General features: G+C 42.9%; 1 protein-coding gene across 2 annotated transcripts in view; it reads right to left on the reverse strand.

Moving 5' to 3' along the window:
* LOC135916131 (vezatin-like) overlaps window positions 1-23,296 on the reverse strand; it is a 28,085-nt gene that overhangs the window by 3,612 nt on the left and 1,177 nt on the right. For both annotated transcript variants that reach the window (XM_065449394.1, XM_065449393.1), the window contains exons 4-11: window positions 19,552-19,682; window positions 17,773-18,045; window positions 16,177-16,335; window positions 14,950-15,091; window positions 9,995-10,079; window positions 7,968-8,187; window positions 3,207-3,367; window positions 2,248-2,354 (exon numbers count right to left, since the gene is read on the reverse strand). In XM_065449394.1, coding sequence (XP_065305466.1) covers window positions 2,248-2,354; window positions 3,207-3,367; window positions 7,968-8,187; window positions 9,995-10,079; window positions 14,950-15,091; window positions 16,177-16,335; window positions 17,773-18,045; window positions 19,552-19,682 — 1,278 coding nt within the window. The remainder of the gene's footprint in view (window positions 1-2,247; window positions 2,355-3,206; window positions 3,368-7,967; window positions 8,188-9,994; window positions 10,080-14,949; window positions 15,092-16,176; window positions 16,336-17,772; window positions 18,046-19,551; window positions 19,683-23,296) is intronic.

Genomic DNA, 23,296 nt, shown 5'->3' on the forward strand with positions numbered 1-23,296 from the left:
AAATAAAATATGGGACACTGCGTAAGCCCAAGAACATACAGGAGGTATGTGAACTGAAGATGATAAGGTTAATTAGGTAGACTTCTACTGGAGTAACACACTCCGTCAACGTAAATGCGCTGATACATTGAACAGTTTGGAGCCCTCTCTTTAGTATTCCATAGATTCAGCGTAGCTCTGTACGGCTAAACTCCTGAAAAGACAACCAGGTTCACATGGTCTCTTCAATTTCCTATTGAAAAGGAGTCTACTGAAAACATGCAGTATAAGAAAGACAAGGGCTCTCTGACAGGCAATAGAAAAGACAGAAGTGAAGATTAAAGGGTAGAGTTTCATACTAAAGATGTCAGAAGTCTGGTACTAGTGCTATCATATGCCACCGGCACACTACTTCATCCAGCATAGACATGTTGGGTTGTACATGGACCTGTCCAAACTTTGTCCATTTCGTTTTGAACAGCTCTCTTGTGTCCCTGCCATTTGTTTTCCTTGCATGAATATTGCGTCCCTTGGCATTCAGTTTCTCTCAAAATACACACGCAGCTACGAGAGATGGCGTGAGTGCTTCAATGCTAGCGCCACTGAACGGTGTGGATAACTCGGGTACAAGATGAACTTGCTCTTTTTTCCCCATTCAGGTGTGGGACACTGGCGCATGTGGACCAAATGCAGGCTCATCTGAATGCTGTACAGGACTGTCTTGCGCAAGGCTTCCTATTTGGCTTTGGAGAGTGGCACCAGCTTGGATGAACACTATCACATGGATGCATTTTCGTTTGCAGGATCGCACTCTTGAATAACTTGGGCATTGGTGTCGGGAATGTTACCAAGAGTGCTTCAGACCCCACAAGCTACATGACAGAACGATGTAGTTGTGAACGAATAATGTTCGAACTGTTTTGCAACTAGGACCTAACACAGCTGAACCACAAACAACAAATGAAGCTGCAGTTTCCTTTTGCAGCAAAGCCATGCCAAATCGCAGAGGAATCCACATACTACTCATCATTCACATAGTGGTTGAATGACTGTGGCCTCGGCATGTCCCTCAAGCAATCTTAACAGACTACTTGAGATTAAATTAAAAGAAAATACCAGAGTTGAGCAGGGCCGTGATTTTATACGATGCCTTTTCTGATGTCATGCCTTTACGTGCTTCTTCAGTGGTCAGAGTGATGCTCCACCCACGTTATCAATGGGATCAGCCTATCGTGAACAGTGGATAACAAGAGTGACATAGAGTGTAAGGCATCGCTACATTATACCCGCCCCGCACATGTTTTGTGTCGAACAGATAACAGCTAATCTATTTATGTAACAGTATCTGGGCCAGAGGAAGGAAAGGAAGCTTCTTTCCATTGGAACTAATTCTTTTACTTAACAACAAAGGATACGGTTGAGGGAGAGATGAGATAAGAAATTTGCAATCATAGGATGAGTTTGGGTGATGCAGAACAGATGTAAGTGAAGATCTCTGGAAGAGACAGAGGCCTTCATCTTGCAGTGGGCTTAAATAAGTTGCTGATGACTGCGGCTGTGAACACAGGGACTAAATTTTCCAGTGACATGAGTGCCACGAGGAATGTGGTTGAGAGTGGAACGAATGCCCTGGATCAGAAATGCGCAATTAAATCTATGCAGATGGGGCGATCTTGTAGTCAGCATTGCAGTGGAGTGTCATGCTTCACTTTGTGTGGCAATGAATGAAATGGATGTCAAACGCCCGAGACACAACGTGCCTAACCGTCACGCACGTCAACATAAAAAGACCTGCCCGTCGGGTGTGTGTGATGGGATTATGCACCAGTGCATATTCTACTTTTCTTTGTCCTATGTTCACCCCCTTTATGCCAGGGAGTGCTTTCTCTCTGAATTTCTCTGTGTGGGCTGGCCAGCCTGCTGACAAGGCCCTCTACCAGGGAGCAAGAGAGAATGAGGTTGCCCGGATGGGGTGGGTATAAGAAGGCCAGCGAGGCGCCACGGACACATCTTTTCTGCACTTGCATGCAGGAGCACGCACGCCGAACGTTGCTACACCTTTTGTCTTAGGGTGTACCGCTCACCCGTAAGGATACGTTAAACTTCTGTTATTGTTTTTACATGACCTCGTCTTCCCTGTTGGACTCTCTTCGATGGTCAACCTAGTTTGAGCTCCAAACGAAGGTCGGTGAAACCCCGTCTCCGTAACGAGTGGTGGTAGCCATAAACACCCAGCCATGGTAGCAGATACAGTGACAAGGCTCTCACCTCATCCTCAATGACAGGAACGTCATCTTCGTTTATGACTACAACTGGCCCAGTGCTTGTGACAGGCGGTGGAAGCTCCAGGGTCGGGCTCTCATCGGGCTTGGGTGCTGCGCATGGATTGAATATGCAATCAGTGTTCATAAAATTATATTAGGTAGCTGGGCGTTCTGCCAGATAATCATAAATTGAATATGAGGAACAATCTATTTTGCAGGCTAGGAGTTAATTTTGACCACCTCAGCTTTGTTTCATAAACATGCACCAAGGGTCTCATCGCACGGCTGTTTTTTTGCCTTCTACTCCCACTGAAGTATGGCCCCGACCGTTGGGAATTGAGCCCGTGACTTTGTGTTAGGGAGCACAATGCCATAGTAGCTGAGTGAGCAGGTGTGTTACGGTCGGTCATTACCACAAAATTAAGTCTTCGAAGCTAAGAGCAACAAATTTTGCTTTGGCTAAATTGGTTATAAGTGAGTATATAATATGTACTGCTGAAGATCTGCGCAAAGCTGCAGGGCTGGTAATTGCTTAATTTACTTATTACTAGCCTCTAAACAGTACCTGTGAAGACGACATGGGAATTCGGTGGTTAGCGAATATGACGCGAACTTCAGAACGTGGTCTCCAAGGTTTTAAGCATACCGTGGGCGCTGTCCTAATCTCCGAGGCCATGCCTAGAAGCTACACTGTTTCTCAACTTCCTAGGTTCTGCATAATTTCTGACGAGTGGTAATGCTGGCTTTCTTTAGTTTAGGTATCAAAATGTCTATTTCTTGCAGGTGTTTCGTGAAGCATCAGATTGCACTACTTCACATGTAAAATTTTGCAGGGAGGCAGCTTTACATTTATGCTATCTGAAATCCAGCTTGTTAAGCTGTCTAAAATTTCGCTGCAACTAGCCTTCCAGAAAAGAAGGAAGTTGAGCGGTTATGGTCGCCATGGCTTGTGCTGCTACCAACCTGATCTCTTGTCCAGCAGCATAAGCACCTCTTCGAGGCAGCTGCAGCTTGACGCAAGCTCTGCTTTGACTTCAGCCAGCAGGCACCCGAGATTGATTTCCAGTGACTCCATTTCAGCATCCTCTCCGATCGACTCAGTGATGCTTTCAACTGCCTGGGTGCTGCAACAATCGATTCGAATTGAGGTTTGATTCTTCGAACCCAAAGTCCAGCTATTAGTTTGTCAGTGTGCATAACCTACAGAGGACAGGTGCACAGAGGAAGGACTGACACCATGCCGCCACAACTGGAAAAGGGCTTCACGGGCCCCTATATTAAATTTGGTCCACTTTCCTTCTCAACTAGATAGTTCTCTGAGCGACAGCTGCTCTACGCAGTTTGATGTCGGCTATGACAACTCGCACAGTGGTGGCATCGAAAGGTTACGTTATGTACAATCTACATTAAGTATGATTTACAGAAATCAGTGCTATAACATTACATAAAACATTTTAGATCTGCTTTGTTACATCCAATAATTTTTCACATCCGTGTTTATTATACCGAGGTCCAAGTGTATTTGTTCAAACATGACAAAAGCTATCGAAATGTTAAAATGCAACGGTCAAACCCTGTAACGTGTACAGAAACGAGGCACAAATAGACAGTGCCAGTGGGCCTCTTTGGCAGCTGCACTTCACGTTTATGGTGGCTACACAGCACAGAGATCATAAATGTGGAAAGGAAAGAACAGGATGCACATCACTCGTGACATAGTCTGGCCACTGTGAATGGTACCAAACTCTGCCGTCTTAGTATCCTACTTTGATATGGGAGTCAAACACAAGTTGGTCTCCAGGCAACTTGCATAGCACATGGCTACATGCAGGCTGCATTGTGGCACTTCAAAAGATATCAAGTGACTTAATTAGGGCTTGCAACAACTTATTGTGGAGTGTTAAGTCAGGTTCTTGAGAAAATATCGTGCACGCAAGGGCAAGCTTGGTGTGAATAACAGACCGAGCCGTTAGTACACAAAATGCAATCACACTACTCTCATAAGATCGATTAAGCTATATCTACAACACATGCAAAGACACTCAGAAAAAGAAACATTGTTATAGCTGGCAGGAACATATAAGCAGGGAGCGATCAAAGCTGTACAGTTGCTCTAAATGTTTCTCTACTACGCCCATTAATGACGTGATAAGACATAGAGTCACAGTGATGTTATAACCACAGGTTCACCGAGAAAAATTTTGTTGGCCCAGATGACGGGGTAGTTGCTGAGGATGCGGCAGTGGATGAACCGCAGGGTCCCTTGTCGATGTTGGCCTCACTGTGACGCATGGTAGTCGCAACCAGCACGGTCAATGAACAGGTCCCAGCTGCGATCTCCAGGAGACGTCAATAGGGCCGGTTGCTGGATCAGTTCTTAGGAATGGTTGGCGCACGGGTCGTAGCCGCGCTCTTCGGGAAGCGTTGGCCAGGCTGGGGCGCAGGAGCAGCACTCAACAACGGTCAGCGGGAACCAGCTTCTAGGCCAGGCCCGGGTCCTCTTGCCTGACCGGACAGTCGGCTCCATCCACCAGGCTCAGGTCGACCATAGACCGTCGTCCGCGGACGTCCCCAGAACAGTCCGGTCCCTTGGAATAGCAGGGCTGCCTCCTGGTTCCACCTAGGCATGCTTTCCTTTCCTCCGCTCCACGAACTGGCACCGCCTCCTTGTCGCCAGTCTTCCGAGCCCCCTGCAGCTTACGCTCTCCTCTTCCTTGTCTTCTTCCTTTTCTTATTGCCGCCCCCTATTTTTCCGGGATGTGGCTTGTTCCTTCTTTGGCTTATGTTGCATTTGTCATGGACATCTCACAACACAACCACAACGTCAAGCACATATCACATGGAGAAAGTGCTTGAAAGAATTCAAGAAGGCCAAGCGGGACAAATGTTTGAGATCACTGCTTTGATATCTTTTAATTAGGGGTGTTTGAAAACTTAATGGTAGATTTCAAATCGAATACTGAATAGAATCAAGAAAAAAAAAAAAGCTGGGTATCGTAACCAACAGTTGCGACAGCCATTTCTAATAAAACTAATTTATTCTGGGTGAACTTGTGCCCGCCAATTCAAGAGACTCAACACTCAAACAAAAATGTCCTCGAGCTTCGCTTCTTCGAACGTCATCCTCCTCTTCTTCGCCTCCTGTCACGTGCCAGTCATCTGGTTCTCGAGCACGAGCCGCCAGTCTGTCAGCACGTGGTGCGGCGGCACGCGCGGCCCAGTGTTGCCTTGCGGTGCCTTGCCAGACACTTGTGGTGTGGCAACTCTTTGGGACACAGAGGATGCGGCGCGTGTTTTTTTCGTTCTTGTAATGCTGGCGATAATATCAAATATCAAAAATGTTTCTTACAAAATTTAACGCTTACAAATTTTAGGCAAGAAATATGACGCAGCACATGCTATGGAGTCTCCTAGCACTGCATGACAAGAATGTAGCAAACTATCATTATCTTAAATACATAGAAATCAAAATATACAGTGAGGTCTTCCCTTATTAAAGGGAACTCCAAATTAGTATTCTTGAACTGATTACGGCTCAATTCTTGTATGTGAAGGTCTGGAAAATATTTTTTTATCATTAGAATGTCTGTTGAATAGAATTCAACCGATTTCTTTTCCTTCTGAAGCTAAAGAATTCGTGACATTCTACTGTACTGTATACTAATGAGGACCTGGGTTTAATATTGGGGATTCCTTTCCAGTTTTTCTCCCAAATACAGAAGAGCTATCCCAACTTTACGGCTGGTGGGTTAGCACAAGACCAATCCGAGTGACAGACGAAAGGACCATGCATCACATAACTCGATCACCTCTCTGTGTGTAGACCCGCACTGATGTTAAAGAGCAGGTGCCGTCTGCACTATTACGTTGTCATGTTCAGCATGATTTGTCACACGTCAAAGATTCTGAAATCTGGAAGGTCACAGCAAGCTCGCGTGACACTGCCTCTGTTTTCCTTGTTCATCAGCCATCTGCACAAGTGCATGCAACTGGGGACGTGACATTTTCACACAAGCCATGTAAATCCAAAGTTAGCAATGTGATGGGTTGCTTGAAACTACAAAAAGGAACCGATGTGCATCTATGAATGGCGTCCGGAACGATAAGCCAGTGCACGGTGTCTTGCAAACATGGTGGCCACGAGCAACTTTGTTGCCATTTTGTGCACTCGCTTTAATTTGGGAGACTGTTTGTAAGCTTTCCGAGTATCACATGGCTACTGTGAATAGAGTTGGGTCGAGTTGGCACCAAACCATAACTTTAGTCACTAATGCCCAACAAAGCAGTGCTGATTAGGCCTAATGGACTACGCACTGTGTGACAAAAATTCGCCGCTAGTCAATGTGGTAATGGGCCTCAAGCTGTCGCGAAATGCTTGCCACTAATATGTTCGTATAGGCGGCTCATCAGTGATTTGTACCGAAATCACGCATACAAATTAGACTGACGGCTGTTGAAGCGGGGTGAAGTTTCTCACCGCATATAGTAAAATCTGCGTGCCTTTCGGTAGCTAATCGGTCCAATCTTCACACATGTTTTGGCACTTTCCGAAATATGCTATGCTTTTTTGTTGCCGTTCCCTTTGTCTGTGCCGTATTATCACTTTGACTGGTGCTGTCAAACTGGGCGAACCTTGTACCAAAAGAGGTGGCCCTGGCCGACACAGTGCTAGCCTGCGAATCGCGGTGTATGGCCACGACCTGCACATGCGATCCCCGCATCGGGCAGACATAGGGGAGCACATGCTGTAGAGAAGCAGCGCTCACAGAGACATCTGTGCCTGTGTCAGCAGGGGCAGCCTTCATCGTGCTTGGTGCTCCTTTGGTGCCAAAAACAGCGAAGTTAGGCGCTTGCTTGCGTGGCATGGAGCACAAGAGGCAGACGTGACATGTGACACTGTGTGGGTCTCTGCAGTGAATATACCGAATAGACGAAAAATCGAATAGGAGATGTTTGATTCATAAATGAAATTATTCACATGCTCACTGTTCGATTTGATTCTGTGATATTAAAGTATTTGCACTTCCCTACTTTTAATGTCAATACTGTACAGGATGGTCGCTGGCCTTGGTAAGAGCTGTCAACGTGCAATTCCGAGTAAGAGAGGGAGTTTGCATGCACGATGAGCAGGAGCATAACGTGCTCAGCGTTTGGCACATTTGGTGTGCAGCATTTGTCACCCACACTCTATAGTATTCTTGCAGCCAGAATGCATTTTAATAGACCAGTCCTTTAATCAGACATTTGGCACATTCATTAATGTCATTGTATTGTTCTCTTACTGGTGCACTACCAACACTGCAACAAGCAATCATGCAAAGTATCAGGATTACATGAAATGAATACTAACAACAGGTGACAGACGGGAGGGAAACAGATACAGCGAGCCACAGACAAAGAGAGAGAGATATATATTGAGAGGCAGACAGAGAGAAAGATAAGCACAGGGATATATAAATTAGCGTGGGCATGTAGAAAAAGAAATAAAAATAATATTGCCCAGTCTGCATCGCTAAGGCACAATGGGCTAGCTAGCACAGAGATACAAGGAGAATCAGATAAAGAGTTTACAGGTAGCAATGAACAGAGGAAGAATTAGACTGGATGACCATCAAATGATACTGAGGTGCAATGCTAATATATTTCAGCCATTCGGGTGTAACATGAGAACCTGTGAGTTTATTATGCTCGTTGAGTGTACATTCAACAAGAAGGCAAACTTACCGTTTCAAGGCTGCCTGCAAATGTAGCCCCAAGCTGTGAGCAGCCACGTGAAGCTCATGAGGTGCTGTCTGCAGCATCCTCAGTGGCCTGCTCTCGAGCTCCTCCGTCATCTGGCTACTCTTATAGAACTGGTAGGCGTTGCTGAGGTTCCTCAGCTGGGCTTGGATGCTGGCTCTGAGGTCAACGACGATTGTCTTCAGTGAGAGTGCATCAAAGATACCTGTGCCAGTAGAGAAAAATCATGCCAGGTATAGTTTTTGATTGATTCAGACGTGGGGATTGTGGGAAATGCTGCCGCAATGCACGTTAGAAGCTAGATGCAGAAAAATTGTGGCCAAGAAAGAAGTTGAGCGCAGGACAAACCGCGGCGAGCAAGCTGGGGTTTGCACCCGGATACACCACACAATGCGCGAGAAGTCCCAAGTCCGAACCCAAGCTAGCTGTTTTGGGCAACACCTGTGCTGGTCTGCCTCTTCCTTTCTGCGATGCTGCTGCTCTTTTCATAAAAACAGATTGCTCAGTGTGGGCAACTTGCGTTCACAAATTCCCAGACAGCAGCACCCCATTGGCACAATACTGGTCTTCCTCTTCTTTAATGCATAATATCCATGGGGCTGTCCATTCTTGTCATCCCATGCCAAATTCCTACAGGTTTAACGTGGCAAAGCAATACTGGGGCTATGAGAGACGCTGTAGTGAAGGACTATGGATTAATTTTGACTGCATAGAGTACATGAGCCATCACAACAGGTGCCATGTATGGAGTAAGGATGGCCCTTAGCTGAGGTATAGCGCTCAAACAGGAATGGAGTAGTAGTATTGGTACAGGTATAACTTCCTTAATAAAATGCAGAGAAATGCAACTTGAGCAGACATTGCACGAAGATGTACAAACAAAGGAAGTTGTGCAACATCTGCTGCCAAAATTCCACAGAAACCAGCTAAATTAAACCTCACTTCAGTTAACTTGAGTCAGCGGAAAGGTCAGTGAACAAACACTTTCCATGACACTCGAACATGCATGGGTGGTATAGAGAGGGTGCACACAGTGATAACAGAGCACCCATCACTCTGTGCTAAAGGACTACATTATAAACCTGCAAATGTGGTTGTAATGTCTATCATTAGTTCATGCTATATTCATGATGCTATTTCTTTTTTTGCTTTCTTTTGCTTTTTTTCCAGAGTCATTATAATTCTTTCTGATCTTCCATCTGTGGTCATATTATGCTCAGGTAAATAAAGTGCTGTTCATCGTGTAACTCGCAATGACAGGGATACAGACTTTCGGCCTAGCTGATTTGATAACAGTTGTTGGATCCATTGCACTTTAGTGACGCAGACATGAAGGAAAAACAAATTTAGCCTTTTTTTCCTCGTCTGTTTCGCTTAAACGCCATGGTCCCAGAGAGTATGATAAAGCTGGGTGTGATGCCACAAGACCTGACACACAACCTACTTGAAAGAGTGGATTTGATTTCAGAGTGCAGATGGATGAGAGCTCTACAGCCTCTAAAGTTTTTGTAGTATCACAGCGTATTAGTGCTAGCCAACTGTAATGCTACAAGCCTTTGCGCTTCACGCACCTCTCTGCCAGCAGATTACATGAATAGCAAGACATATCTACTTAGTTTACTATGTCTCATACACTAAATTCACAAACAGAGGAAATGGTGAAATCATCTCCAAGGTACTAAAGGGTCTGTGTGCCTCTGTGAGCAATGGTAAAGTAATGTCTCTACCTGGCACTTAATGTTTGTTTACACTGTTTTGGAGGTAACAAGGTCCTGGGATGTGATTTTTCACTCGAATCAACTTTCACTCCACTGAAATACTTACTGATATTTCCCGATTTCGTTCAAGCGAAGTTTTGCAGTATAAGTACAACATGCATTTAAATCAAGTAGCATGCTTCCAGTAAGCTATACCAATGCAAATATATATCTTTTGCCAGTCCTTCTTGAAATGCATCATCAACTGCAATGGCAGAAGACCCAGCTGTGGCCCGATATAGTCAAAATACTCACAGCTTTTCTTTATTCCAGGCATCAAACTGAGGGACAACCTCCGGAGAAACTCTGAGTGCTGGATGTGCATCAAATACAGCATTGCCTGCATAGTTAGACAAGGTTTCACAGTTTTGTAAGCTGTGTCTATTCAACAGTTTTTATGTACAACAAACCATTCCTGAGAACACAAGTAATTTAAATGCCACACAATTTCCATCACACAATGATACGCTGACACTATCAATAAACTGTGCATTGTTGTCAGCATAGACAATGTTTCCCCAGATTCGTGAACTTGAAGTTCAGCCACTGAATCCTCGGATTAAGTTCTATTTTCAACAAAACAGTTTAGTAGACAGAGTCAGTTAAATTGTAGGCACATGCTCATTCAAAAATGAGTGCTACCGTATTGTGATCACACAACAATACGCTAACGATACGAATAAAATAAGCATTGTTTGTAATGTGGACATTTCCGCATATAACAGGCATGTACCCAGGGGGGGGCCCGGGGGGGCCCGGCCCCCCCCCCCCCCCGAAATCAAGTGGCATACCCCCCCCCCCCCCCTCCCCACCCACGCCACCACTCCTCACATATTTCTAAAGCACCACCAGATCAATGTTGAGACTTGGCAGCTATTAATCGGTCAGCATTATGCTGCCCTTTTCACTCCTTTTAGATGGCAGTAGTTATCGGCATCTCTTGTAATGTGAAGGACAGTTTTCTCATAGATTCCGCACCCGTGCGATTAACTCGAGATGCGTTCAGTTGTCACCATCTATTCAACCGTCACGCGCATAGCTGTTGCTTTTGTTAGTTCAACCTTCATTGTTTAGGCTGATCCTGGGACCAGGAAAGGGATGCGGCTGTTACTGAGCTGGTCTGTACTCTCGTGGAACGAGTTGCGGCCGGAGAAAACGCCAATTGCTTTTAACTTATCCCTTTGCTTCATTATTTCCTTGAGTTACGGCTCGCCGTGAGGCTGGCAGATGCCCGCAACCATATACACGTGATATGGGTTAGATAAGGTGGGAAATAAAATAATCTTAAAGTGCGTCCATCATGAAATCCTGCAATAACCCTTAAACCCATAAGCAAGATGACTGTCGCCCGTTACCTCGTCTGTTTTTCCCTAATTGTATAGCACTTTTCATGCAAAATTGGCAACTGGAAACAAAAATCGCAATGAGTTGAGAAATTAAGCGATATACTAAGGGAGAGAGCCAAGGCAACAACCAAACTGCAAGGAAAAGCGAAAAATAAAAAAAGTTAACCGTTGTTTATGAGAATATTTATGGATCAACATCTTTTTATTTAAAAAGGAAGTAGAGAAAACGCTGCCGGAAGTGGAGAACAATTACTTGCTTTGAATGACGCTTCTACAGTTATCGGTCGAACCGCCTCACGTAGCCACTTCTCTGCTGTGCTTATGTGGGTGTTTTTCTAACCGTTCGCGGTGAGCGCAGTACATCTAGAATCACAGAGTCCTGCGCTCTACGTGGTTGTGTGAGACTGGCAGCCGCACAGCGTTCCGCAATTCGCGGAACTGTCAAAGCTGATCAACAAGGCGAAAATAACTGATATTCGAAACTATAACATGAGAAAGACTGAAGAAGCTGTAAAAAAATGAACGCAGCCTGAAATCAGTAAAAAAGAAACCTGGCTTGGGACAAACCATGATGTATACACTAAAAGATGAAGTCATCAGCAATCTCGACGATATAGTAAAAGCAGCGGAAAAATTCTAAGCTGACCTGTATACAGTACTCAGAGGAGTCACGATACCTCACTTAGAAACAGTAATGAACAGAATACAGAAACTCTCCTGTAACTAGCGATGAGGTCAGAAGGGCCCTGCAAGAAATGAAACGATAAAGAGCGCGGGAGGAGAAGGTGGAATAACAGTCGATTTAATCAAAGATGGAGGAGACATAATGCTTGGAAAACTGGCGGCTCTTTATAGGAAGTGTCTATCGACTGCAAGGGTCCCAGAAAACTGGATGAATGCAGACATTATACTAATCCACACAAAAGGAGACGTTAAAGAATTGAAAAAGTATAGGACCATTAGCTTGCTCCCAGTATTATATAAAATATTTACCAAAATACTCTCCAATAGAATAAGGGCAACACTGGATTTTGTCAACCAAGGGAACAGGCTGGCTTCAGGAAGAGATACTTTACAATGGATCACATCCATGTCATCACTCAGGTTATCGCGAAATCCGCAGAGTACATTAAGCCTCTCTACGTGGCTTATATAGATTACGAAAAGGCATTTGATTCAGTAGAGATACCAGCAGTCATAGAGGCACTACGCAATCAAGGAGTACAGAACGCTCACGTAAAAAGCTTGGAAAATATTGCTACATGCGTGTGGCATCTGTTTGTTTGAACGAGGCGCGTGGGCGCCATCACTCCAGAAAAGAGGAGGAAGAACTAACTGGGCTCGCGGTGTGAATCTAACCGGTCAGCGCTGCAACCGTTGTTGTCAATATAATCTGTAAATAGTTTTTCGTCTTACTGACTCGTCCTTCGCGTAAGAATATCTACAGAGGTTCTACAGCTACCTTAAATCTACACAAGAAAAGCAGGGAGATACCTATAGAGAAAGGTGCCATGCAGGGATACACAATTTCTCCAAAGCTGTTCACTGCATGCTTAGAAGAATTCAAGCTATTAAGCTGGGAAGGCTTAGGAGTAAAGATCGACGGCAAATATCTCAGCAACCTTCGGTTTGCCGATGACATTGTTCTATTCAACAACAATGCAGACGTGTTACAACAATTGATTGGAGACCTTAACTGAGAGAGTGTAAGAGTGGGGTTGAATATTAATATGCAGAAGGTGAAGATAATGATAAATAGTCGGGCAAAGAAACAAGACATCAGGATCGCCAGTCGGCCACTAGAGACTGTGAAGGAGTTCGTTTATCTAGGTCAAATAATCACAGAAAACCCTGATCATGACAAGGAAATTCACAGAATAAAAATAGGTTGGATCGCATACGGCAGACATTGCCAGCTCCTGACTGGAAGCTTACCATTATTATTGAAAAGTGAGGTGTGCACTCAGTGCATTTTGCCAGTGCTGATATATGGGGCAGAGACTTGAGATCAAGTTAAGAAACGCGCAAAGAGCGATCGAACGAAGATTGCTACGCACAACGTTAAGAGAGAGAAAGAGAGCGGTTTGGATCAGAGAGCGAACGGGTATAGACGATATTCTGATTGACATCAAGAGGAAAAAATGTAGCTGGGCAGGTCATGTAATGCGCAGATTAGATAAGCGTTGGACCATTAGGGTTACAGAATGGGTACCAAGAGAAGGGAAGCGCAGTAGAAGACGGCAGAAAACTATAGATGGTGCGATGAAATTAGGAAATTCGCGGGTGCTAGTTGGAATCGGTTGGCGGCAGGACAGGGGTAATTGGAGATCCCAGGGAGAGGCCTTCGTCCTGTAGTGGACATAAAACAGGCTGATGATGATGATGATGATGATGATGATGGAGGTGGTGGGCCCCCCCCCGAAAAAAAATCCTGGGTACGTGCCTGGCATATAAGCTTGAAGCAGAGTCAGTGTATCCTTCTACTAACTACTATCGGTGATAAACTGCTGCAGCAGATATTAGGTGTTTGAATTGTACGATATGTACTAATTAATTCAGAGACATACCTGCCTCTGAATAACCTGTGAATGTTAAAATTTGTAAATATTTGACAACACCTCAAATGGGGATTGCATGCAGTGTTGTTTTAATGTACAAAACGTTTCTTGTCACAACAGCAAGGGTATTGTAGACTGTTTTACATTAGTTTCCACTTTATTCACAGCATTTCTGAATTTTTTTTTTCTGTTTTGTATGCACAATGTACTGGTACATAATCGTTCTCTACAAATCTGTAACATGATAAAAAGGCCTACTAGCGATCTAACACATGAATCCTATGTGACCTTTTTGTATATGTATATCTATCTGCGCGATCTGTGTGCATATGTGTGCATCTCATACATGTTATCTGATGTATTAGAAGTAACTTTTTTTTTCCTTCCTCGGCTGTACATGTAGTGCGACTGCAATTTTCATATAATGTGCACCTTATTGTATACGTTATTGTATGCATAAACACTGTATGAAGTGAATGGGGGCAGGGGCCCAGTTAGGCTGTTGTTTCAGACTTTAGTCTCTGTCTCCGCAGGAAATGCCCTAAAATAAATTGATTTTATTTGATTGATTTGATTTGATTTGAAGTTTGGCCGGACCAAACACCTTTTGTGCAAGGATACATACGCACATTATCAATAATGAGTTACCTTTAGATCCAGCAAATAAGCAGCAGCAAACTTGGAAGATCTCTAACCGACAAGTGACACACTGATATTTAGATTACGGTAATTTTTTACAGCGACTTTGTTGTTTCCAATTTCACTTGCTTCAGGAACTTTTCTGAACAGGCTTGCTCGTGGCAAATGCCCTTCTTGTGTCCTTTCACAGTCAGATCAGAACACTACCAATGGTATGGACTAAGACTAATGAGGGATACATTTCAAAAACAGAACTTATTTTTCGTGAAGCTAGAGGAAACATTAGCAAAATCGTAGAATGACCCCAAATCTGTAAACTTTACAGAAAATTCAGAACAGTTGGCAGGTATGATAATGAATGTTATGTTAGTTTCATTTAATGTAGAACGACAGAAAGGTGAGCAAGTTTGCAAGGACTCATGGTTTGAAAAGTTAGTTGCTGAAAACGCACACAAGTGGAGTGGAAAGGACAACACAATTTTGGTGTTTGTGTTGTCTTTTTCGTTTGTCTCGCATCCCTTGTGTTAGAATTCTACACTTCACTTTTCAAACCATGAATTCGTTAACCAATAGTGGCAATAGTGGCATAGAAAACTCCTAGTTTACAAACTGAAAAAGTTGTTTATGCCGAGCTAGAAGCAGTAAAACTCTAGTGGTGCCACATTACCTTGAGAGCCGAAAGAGAAAAATTTTCGGTTCCTTCTTCAAGGGCTTTGCCGAGTGGGGCAAAGAGCTCTTTGCTGACATCTTGAGGGGCTGTGCATGCCAGGTAAATGGTGCTCACGTCGAGTTCACCTTCAAGTGGAACAGTGTACTGATAACATGGTTAAGGTTCACGAGACCACATTGCAGCTGCATGCATCTAGTATATTTATACCGCCAAGCCATTGAGGAAATTGCTCTTCCAAAGTAAAGAGATGGCTGGGAGTAATGCAATGACTCTATTCCAATCCTGTTTGTTCTTGCGCACTTTTAGTGCTCCGAGTAGTGGTCTGCCTAAGTTATCAGGTTCGGCTCAATGTGATAAGTGGATGATGAGAAAGAAACAGAATGAGCGAAATCAATGCTTACACATGCTGGCTCAGGTGCTGTGCTGGTGCCTTGAAACATAGGAGACAGTGTGGCTGGCATAAGTCCATCTGGGCACTGATGGAACCCATAACAGATGCTGCAGAGCCCAAACGCCACTGTGTCCTAGCTGCATTTTTAATGACATTGTCACTGTAAGCGTAGGGCCCAGGAGATTCTGTGATGTCATTCTCTGCTTCAAGTAGAAGAAAGGCCTTTGGTGTAGTTTTCAGTTCTTTGTGTGGAAAGTGGTAGGCTAAGAACTGCACGCGAGAACGAAAACACTTCCACAGTGCTGCAAATCCTCCATTAATTTTACGTTTCGTGAAAAAAAGTTTGGCCAATGTGACACAGCAATCTAAGCAGCAGCAACAGTTGCTGCAAGATACCACGCAGAAAGCAAGCTCTTGCACGACAGCTCTGTGGCCATACTTGGATGTATATGAGAAGCCTGTGTAAACAAACATGGGCACAAGCCTGAACTGACCTGGAAGTCTAAGTGTTCAGTCAGCTCGGCCTGTGAACCGGGTCGCAGAAATCTGACTGTTCTTACTCTAGGGCCAGGACTGGCCCAAAGTGCCCTCATGCTGGATAGACCGGGTATGTGCGAAGCATGACATGCAGGCTGTTCACATGCTTCTGCGAGTTTTAAATGCCAGCGATACTGCACTTAGCACTTCTGAGTCTTACAGCTCATTGCAGTGCACAAGGTATTTTTGCCACAAATTCAGAATTGGTGCGAAACTGCAAATTTATTTATAACCATGGAGTACCAGTAGTGAGTAACGTTAGGACAAGCCACAGAAAGATTTCACCAAAAGGATATGACTCAATGGCTTCTAAGGTTGCACTTTTCCCGATGAGGAAGAGCTCTCGGGTCCACAGGAACACAGACCTCCGCAGCTCGGGGCACTGTCTTTGAGGATCCAAGTTCGGCATGAGCATGTTCATCTCGATTCGGTGAACAGGGACATTGTGAGAAGCCCTAGAACAAAGTCATGTAATGTTGTTATGCAAATTCTGCTTAAAAGAAAGCTGCCATAGACATGCAAGTGCTGTTCATGCCACATAAATGAGTCAGGGTTACTCCTCAACATACAGTTTTGGTGCAAGAAAGAGTAGGTATGCATTGTGTCTACCGTAGAATACTATAAAGTTCCTCCCTCGCAAAACTGGTCCTAAAAATGTGCAGCACAAATGCCTTCATATACTCTAGTGCCAGATTACTCATTAGTATGCCAATCAAGATGGGAAGATGGAGATTTGAAGTGATCAAGCGCAGTTGAAGAAGGAATGTTGCTGCAGCCAACATTTCAACACGGGGACTTATCTTCGTCATCCTGACAAAAAATACCCTTGTTCAGACACTGTTGACGACTTGTATGCCATGTGACAGACAATAAGAAATGGCAAATATTGTGAACCATCGTCACCTGAAAGGTCTATATGTAGAAAGCATTATATAGTAATTACATAACAGGAAAGCGATATCTCCACGGAGCAGGCACACAGTACAAGTCATGAACAGTGCTAAGAAATTTTTCTGCAGTCATGGGCTGTGGCTTTCACTCTTAAATGAGCATAAAGGTTTATTATAAGGCAAACACAAAATGTCGACTGATTGATTGAGTTTAGCATCCTAAAAGAACACCTCATCCTAAAGAATGCCGGTAGCTGCGCTAGCCCGGACCGAGATGGCATGAACGTAGAAAAAACAAGTGCTACCCGTCCTCTTTTTTTTATGTTCCTGTTGTCCCAGTTTGAGCTGTTATGAATTCTTCAATGTATCTGGTCTATAAAGGACACTACAGTGAAGGGCTCTGGATTAATTTTGACCACCTGGGCTTCGTCGAAGTGCACCCAACTCTCAGTGCACAAGCATTTTTTTTCACTCTGCCCCTACTAAAGGAACACTGACATGACATCTTCAACTTGTCATTGCTTTCTTTTAAATGAAGGCCCAAGCCCTCTAAACCATAGAAAAAAATACTGGCCAGTGTAAGAGCACCTTAAATAATTTACTATAATACATGTTTCTATGAAATGAACCCATATCAGTTTCGGTACCCAGGAGGTAGATGCTAGATGTAAATGCAACCAAGAGTAACGTGCACAGTGCTTATTTATTTTTTATGAGTAACGTCATCATACATAGCTGTATTTTAAGCCGACTTTGTTCTGCGTCGAGACGTCGCAATAGTGCCAATGACACCAGGTCCGGTATTCGGAGAACAATTTAAGTATCAGGCTGAGATATCTGAAGTGTTTCCCAACCTTCGTACTTGCCAAATGCCATCCTTACACACAAGAGAAGCATGTGACAGATTTATATCTACAACTTCAAAAATATTTAAGTGCTCCTTCAAAATGCAGCCACTGAAGCCAAAAAGTCATTTGGTAAATATACTGGCCAAGGGCTCACAAGGTAAATCCACGAGCCACCACTTCTGCTTCCTGGATAATCTGCAGGCACTTCCTGATCATTACTTGCGTTTCTTGCATCGTGGACAGCAGGTCATGGATGTTTGCTCTGTACTGACGCAGGAGACAGTACTTCACAATGATCATTCCGGCAGCCAGCAGCAACGCGCAGGCCACGATTCCCACCAGCAGGCCCTCGGTATGGCTTTGCTGTTCTGCAGACAGGCACCTCGCGACAAGGCACACGACGACAGCAGCAACAATGCTGTAGGTGCTGCAGAGGGAAGATGAAAAGCCACAATGTTAAATTTCTGAAAATGAAGTTTTACGGAACTACAGCAATTCTACACTTTTCGAACACAGTTAAGAAAATGTTTGCTATCTACAGACAATGCTACCATGAACACATGAGTCAGACATCATTCTGCTGCACGCAGCAGGAAGCTCATAATCTCGCATGAAAGATTGCTCACTCTTTTCTGAAGCTTTAGAGGCCCTCTCTATCACGTCCCGCACACGACGTTGTGGAGCACAAGGATGACAATGTCTGGGGGAGAGCAGCATCAGAATAACAGGCCGCTGTCTTTTTATCACTGCTGCATGGGGATACTGTTGTTAAGCCACTGAGTGCTTGAGGCATGCATCAGCTGTCAGCTGTGGCCATGTGGCTGTAGTTAGAATGTCACATACCTGTGACAGCCTATGCACACCAGCCAATGGGCGATTGTCCATGATCATGAGTTACTCCCAAGTGAAAGCTTGAGCACACACGCACACTTCTCCCATTTTTTGGTAAACAGGGAAACTGCAGTTGTTAATGTGTGCCGCCCATACTGACACCACTCCATTATTGCCCTTCATTATCGCCATGGCATCACTGTCAGGCACGAACCTTGAAGGGTTACTAGAAAAGCATCACAGAAAGAAGAAAAAGCAAGAAAGGAGCAACAGGCAGGCTACCGCTATTGACGCTGTCCCGGCAAAGAGGAAATATTGTATTGAGGAGAAAAAGGAAGCAAGCATTGCACTCTTTATATCTTTGTTACTATTATGTCCTTTCCAAAAGTTTCTGCAGGAATATATTTATTGAAAGGCCTTGCATTGACTCCAGCACGTTTTGAGTTTGGAAGAAAAAGTGTTGCAGGCCTCCTTTATATATCCACAGCATTGCTACGACGGGGCCCACACCCTAGAAAATGAACAAAATAAACAAGGCCGCTGTTATGAGCTGCAGTAGCCCTACAGTTATAACAGTCGCCATGTTTTTAAAATTAGGCACTTTCCTTACTACATTTTCATCTCAAAGCGGTAGCCTTCCGTCTATGCAACAATTAGTAGAGACTTTTACAGCAGGTGGCATCACTAAAGAACAGTACATATAAGACATACAACCTTTCATTAATCATGTTGGCAGCATTTCATTTGCAAGTGGTCTTATGCACGTAGTGACTTGGCATGTTACTGTTTTTGTAAATTTCAATAACACTCTTTCGTTGTTAACAAAAAAAAAGTTTATTCTGCTAAAAATGAATTAAGGCAAAGAATGTGAAAAATTCACCATCCAATAAAATCCTATTTAGGCCTCTAAGTGAGCCAATCAAATATGCTATATACACAAAAAAACTAAAATGGACACTGATGCCTTCTTACAAGACTTATTGCCACCCTTTGTGCAAATTAGGCAAACTTACTGTCTAAGAATGGCCTTAGGTTGTAAATTGTGGTTAGTATTTCCATTAATATTTTATTACTACTTAAAGAATAAAAGAAATGTACTTACTAGAAGCTGCCTTGGAAATTTTCTTTTTTTACACTCAAATCTCTGGCTTCAAGAAGATTTCTCAGAAACCGCTGGTCTTCCTCATCAAGACATGGACTTCCCAGAACACTTTCTAAAAAAGGTTCTCCATCCTGAAAGATTAACGATGAAAGATGAAGTTCAAACTTTTGCTGGAATAAACTTGGCTCTTTAAAAAAATTAGTTCTGCTACATGGTGTTTCTGCTGTGGTTAGTTATCCTGTTGCTTATGTAACAGCAAGCACGAGCTTACGCAAGCAAAGGTATGTATTGCTCAATACTGCTGTTGCTTATGCCCTTGATCACCTAATGTTCTAAAGAAATTACTTCTTGTTCATTGCTGTATAGCCTTGTATACACTACCACTTGTTTTTCTCACACAATACAGTCAAACCTCAATACGATGAACACGGGTACAATAAATTATGAGAAATCACCAAATAGATTTAAAATGTCTTTTACTGATATCAGTATGCAACGTATATATGCTTATGACAAATAATGCATAAAATGAAAGCATATTATTGTGTGGGATGTAACATTGTTTTAACCTCTTACTGTATGGTGTATCATATGGGATGTTTTTATTTAGACCATGCAAAAATTTTAATAATCACTTGTGGCCGATAGCGTAATCGAAGTCCTTGAGCTGCATTAATTGAAACAGCGGACATCCCTCCCACAATTGAAATGCACAGTCAACCAATTAACAAGCTTTTACTAATTAATGTACTAATTAATTACCTTGTGGCACATATTACGATTTACCAATTGTAGCCGTTGAGTTTTCAAGTCATATACGCTTGGAACTACTTCTAAAGATCACACAGGTTTTGAGATATGCACCGTGAAACTTGCAGTAAAAATGCCCTATTGTTCCACTTACTTATTTGACTAAGCACCAGTTTATGCATTGGCGCACAAAAGTAACTGGAATGCTCATGCATTTCATCGCACACTTTAAAAATTAATATCTCAAAACAGACGCTGTCCTGAAAACTTCTTCCAAGTACATACACCTTAGAGCTCACTAGCTATGATTAGCATATTGAAACACATATGGTAAAGGAATTGATTAAGCAGACAATTGATGTTTTTTTGTTAACTAGTCAATTCTGCATTCCGATTTATCTCGCAAGTAATGTCTACCTCTTTCAGTAATCATATCTGAATGACTAGAATTATTTTATCTGCCACAGGCAACATTTAAAAATTCTGCATAGTCTAAAAAAATACGCAAATTATATGATATACATAGAAAGACTTTTTCTAGCATACCAGAATTGAAAAAAAAATTCGGCAGACACTAAAGACTGCTTACGTGTGGGAATGATAAAGCATTATACCATTTGTAGACCTCTGAACGTCACCAATGCACTCATTTTATACACTCATGACATGGCGCCACCTCCTCCGCACCGTCACATGTGCTGCCCAATGAGTCAGCGAGATGGCTGAAACGAGACGTGTGCAATCAGGCATGCACTAGACACACATTTAGTAAGCCATGGCCGTGACGCAGCTATGGCCTCAGGAAAGTGTGCTCGTCTCACACCCCGGAAGCCTGGGTTCGATTTTCACCCAGTCCGAAATGTACCAAACTTTCTTTTCAAAGCCCCTAATTTACTTTGTTTACAGGAACCTCTCTGAGAGATGTTACAATAGGCCGAGCATTTTTTGACGTGTTTTTACTCTTTGCGGTGACGGCCATTTTTCGTCATGACGCAGTTTTGCCAAGGGCACCGCCGATATAGACACCTAAGGCTTTCGCCTTAAAAACAATCGTGCATGTTCACCCGAAACCTATGTTCTTTCAAGCAATAAACATAGCGAGTTAAGCACAGGAAGTAATGCGAGAGTTATTTTTCCCTTGAAATATGTATGGAGGCAGCTCATCACACAACATGCAGGAACTTAGTAAATAAACAGGTTATTTCTACAATTTATACACTTGAAATCAACGCACCAAATAAATATCACGGTGTTCAGCCTTTATTAGCCTACTGCGAAGTTTGGATGAAGAAATACATTCGGGTGGTTATGTGAGGCAAGCATTAATTGTTGTACGATACATGATAAAGTATGCATCATCATCATCATCATCATCAGCCTGGTTATGCAGTTATGGGTTATGTTATGGGTTATGCAGTTATGGGTTATTTTGTGAAGGACAGTCGAGATATGTTTCCTCCCAAAAGAAAAAAATTTGGCAGTAAAATTTATTGTTTGCCTGAGCTATACTTTTTCTTAGTACCAATACTGGTGCAGAATAGTTAAGAAAGTGAAAATGCCAGCAGGGTTTACGATGGAGATAGTGTGGGCCCTACCATGTTCCAGGAGCTAATAACAATAGAAGTAACAAATAGCTCTCAGAAGAGGAAGAACGTTTATTTTTTTGCTTGCGCTGAACTCGTAAAGAATTAAAATAAAGCAGAAGTCTATAAATGATCGAGCCTAATTATTGAAGGTATAAATTAGTCAATAAAGGGCGACATCATCAAACTTTAATGAAACTGGTACTAGATGGAGCTGCAAGAAATGTGCTCCATCTCTTAAAGGAATGTGTCAAGTTTTTTTCAATGGTTCTGACATTTTTGCAAGTTTTCTGCAATTCTCTTCTTCAGGAAGTGACTGAAGCGGGCGAAAAAGCAGTGCCCTTTAAACTCCTCTCTTCTTTATGTTGTGATTTCTCCTCTATGGTCCCGAAACGTCAGGAACTTTTTAACCTTTGGTAGAGCAGTTCTTACTTCTAATATTGCCCAACCAGCCAGACAGATGTCTGTCTAAGATGTTCACTTTTAAATATCTATTTGCGAGGTCATGAAGTATGTCCGCAAATGCATGGTATATTATATATATAATACACGATAATTTTAGCTCATAGATTTGCAATCAAGCATTTTTTTAGAAATGAGCAGGTTGGCTTAGGGATATTTGGCCCAAACAAAGGCATGTCTAATTTTTCCACAACAAAATAATAATTTATGCAGTAAGAAGTCAACAGTTTGACTGTATTTGCTTCCAATAAGTTTTCATGTATTTATCTCATTATTTTAAACTTCTGCTGCAACTGTACATTCTTTATCTATATGTTCTAACGTATGTTCTAACGGCAAATGCGATTAAGAGTTCATACTTTGCAACTTCTTTTTGTATTGTCACACTCTGCATACAATTTAATAAAATAAAATCTAAACCAACTCGAACTATATCATGGACAAATCCTTTTCACTTTGCAATAACGTTTAACTACCTCTTCTGTCACCTCTTGGTTTCAACAGCTTTCTAGTCAGTGTCTTTCCATTTTTCGTTAGGGGGTACCAATTTGTCCTGATTTAAAGAACATGAAGGCATTTTATTTTTATATTCAATTAATATATCAAATAATCAAACATGTCTGGTACTAAGGCTTTTTCTGCTTTTTTTTTTCATATAGGGACACTCTTACTTTTGTATGATGTGGCATGACAGCCGCATTCGAGTGACAAGAGTTTTGCCCACTGACTAAGTCAGTCACCAACCACAGGAAGTGACATCCCTGAATGTGATCAAACAACAACAGCACACCTGCACGCAGTCAAGCAAAGCAAGTAGCCTTGGTCATTTTCGGCAAGAAAAGCAAAAGGAACTGTAGCCAACATGAGTACAACCAGGGTTGAAGGACCCTGGTACAACTCATCCTTGGTGACACCAGTAAAAACTGGTAGCGCTAGTACAGCATGAACCT

This window comes from Dermacentor albipictus, chromosome 5 (genome assembly GCF_038994185.2).
Source record: "Dermacentor albipictus isolate Rhodes 1998 colony chromosome 5, USDA_Dalb.pri_finalv2, whole genome shotgun sequence".
NCBI classification, from domain to species: domain Eukaryota; kingdom Metazoa; phylum Arthropoda; class Arachnida; order Ixodida; family Ixodidae; genus Dermacentor; species Dermacentor albipictus.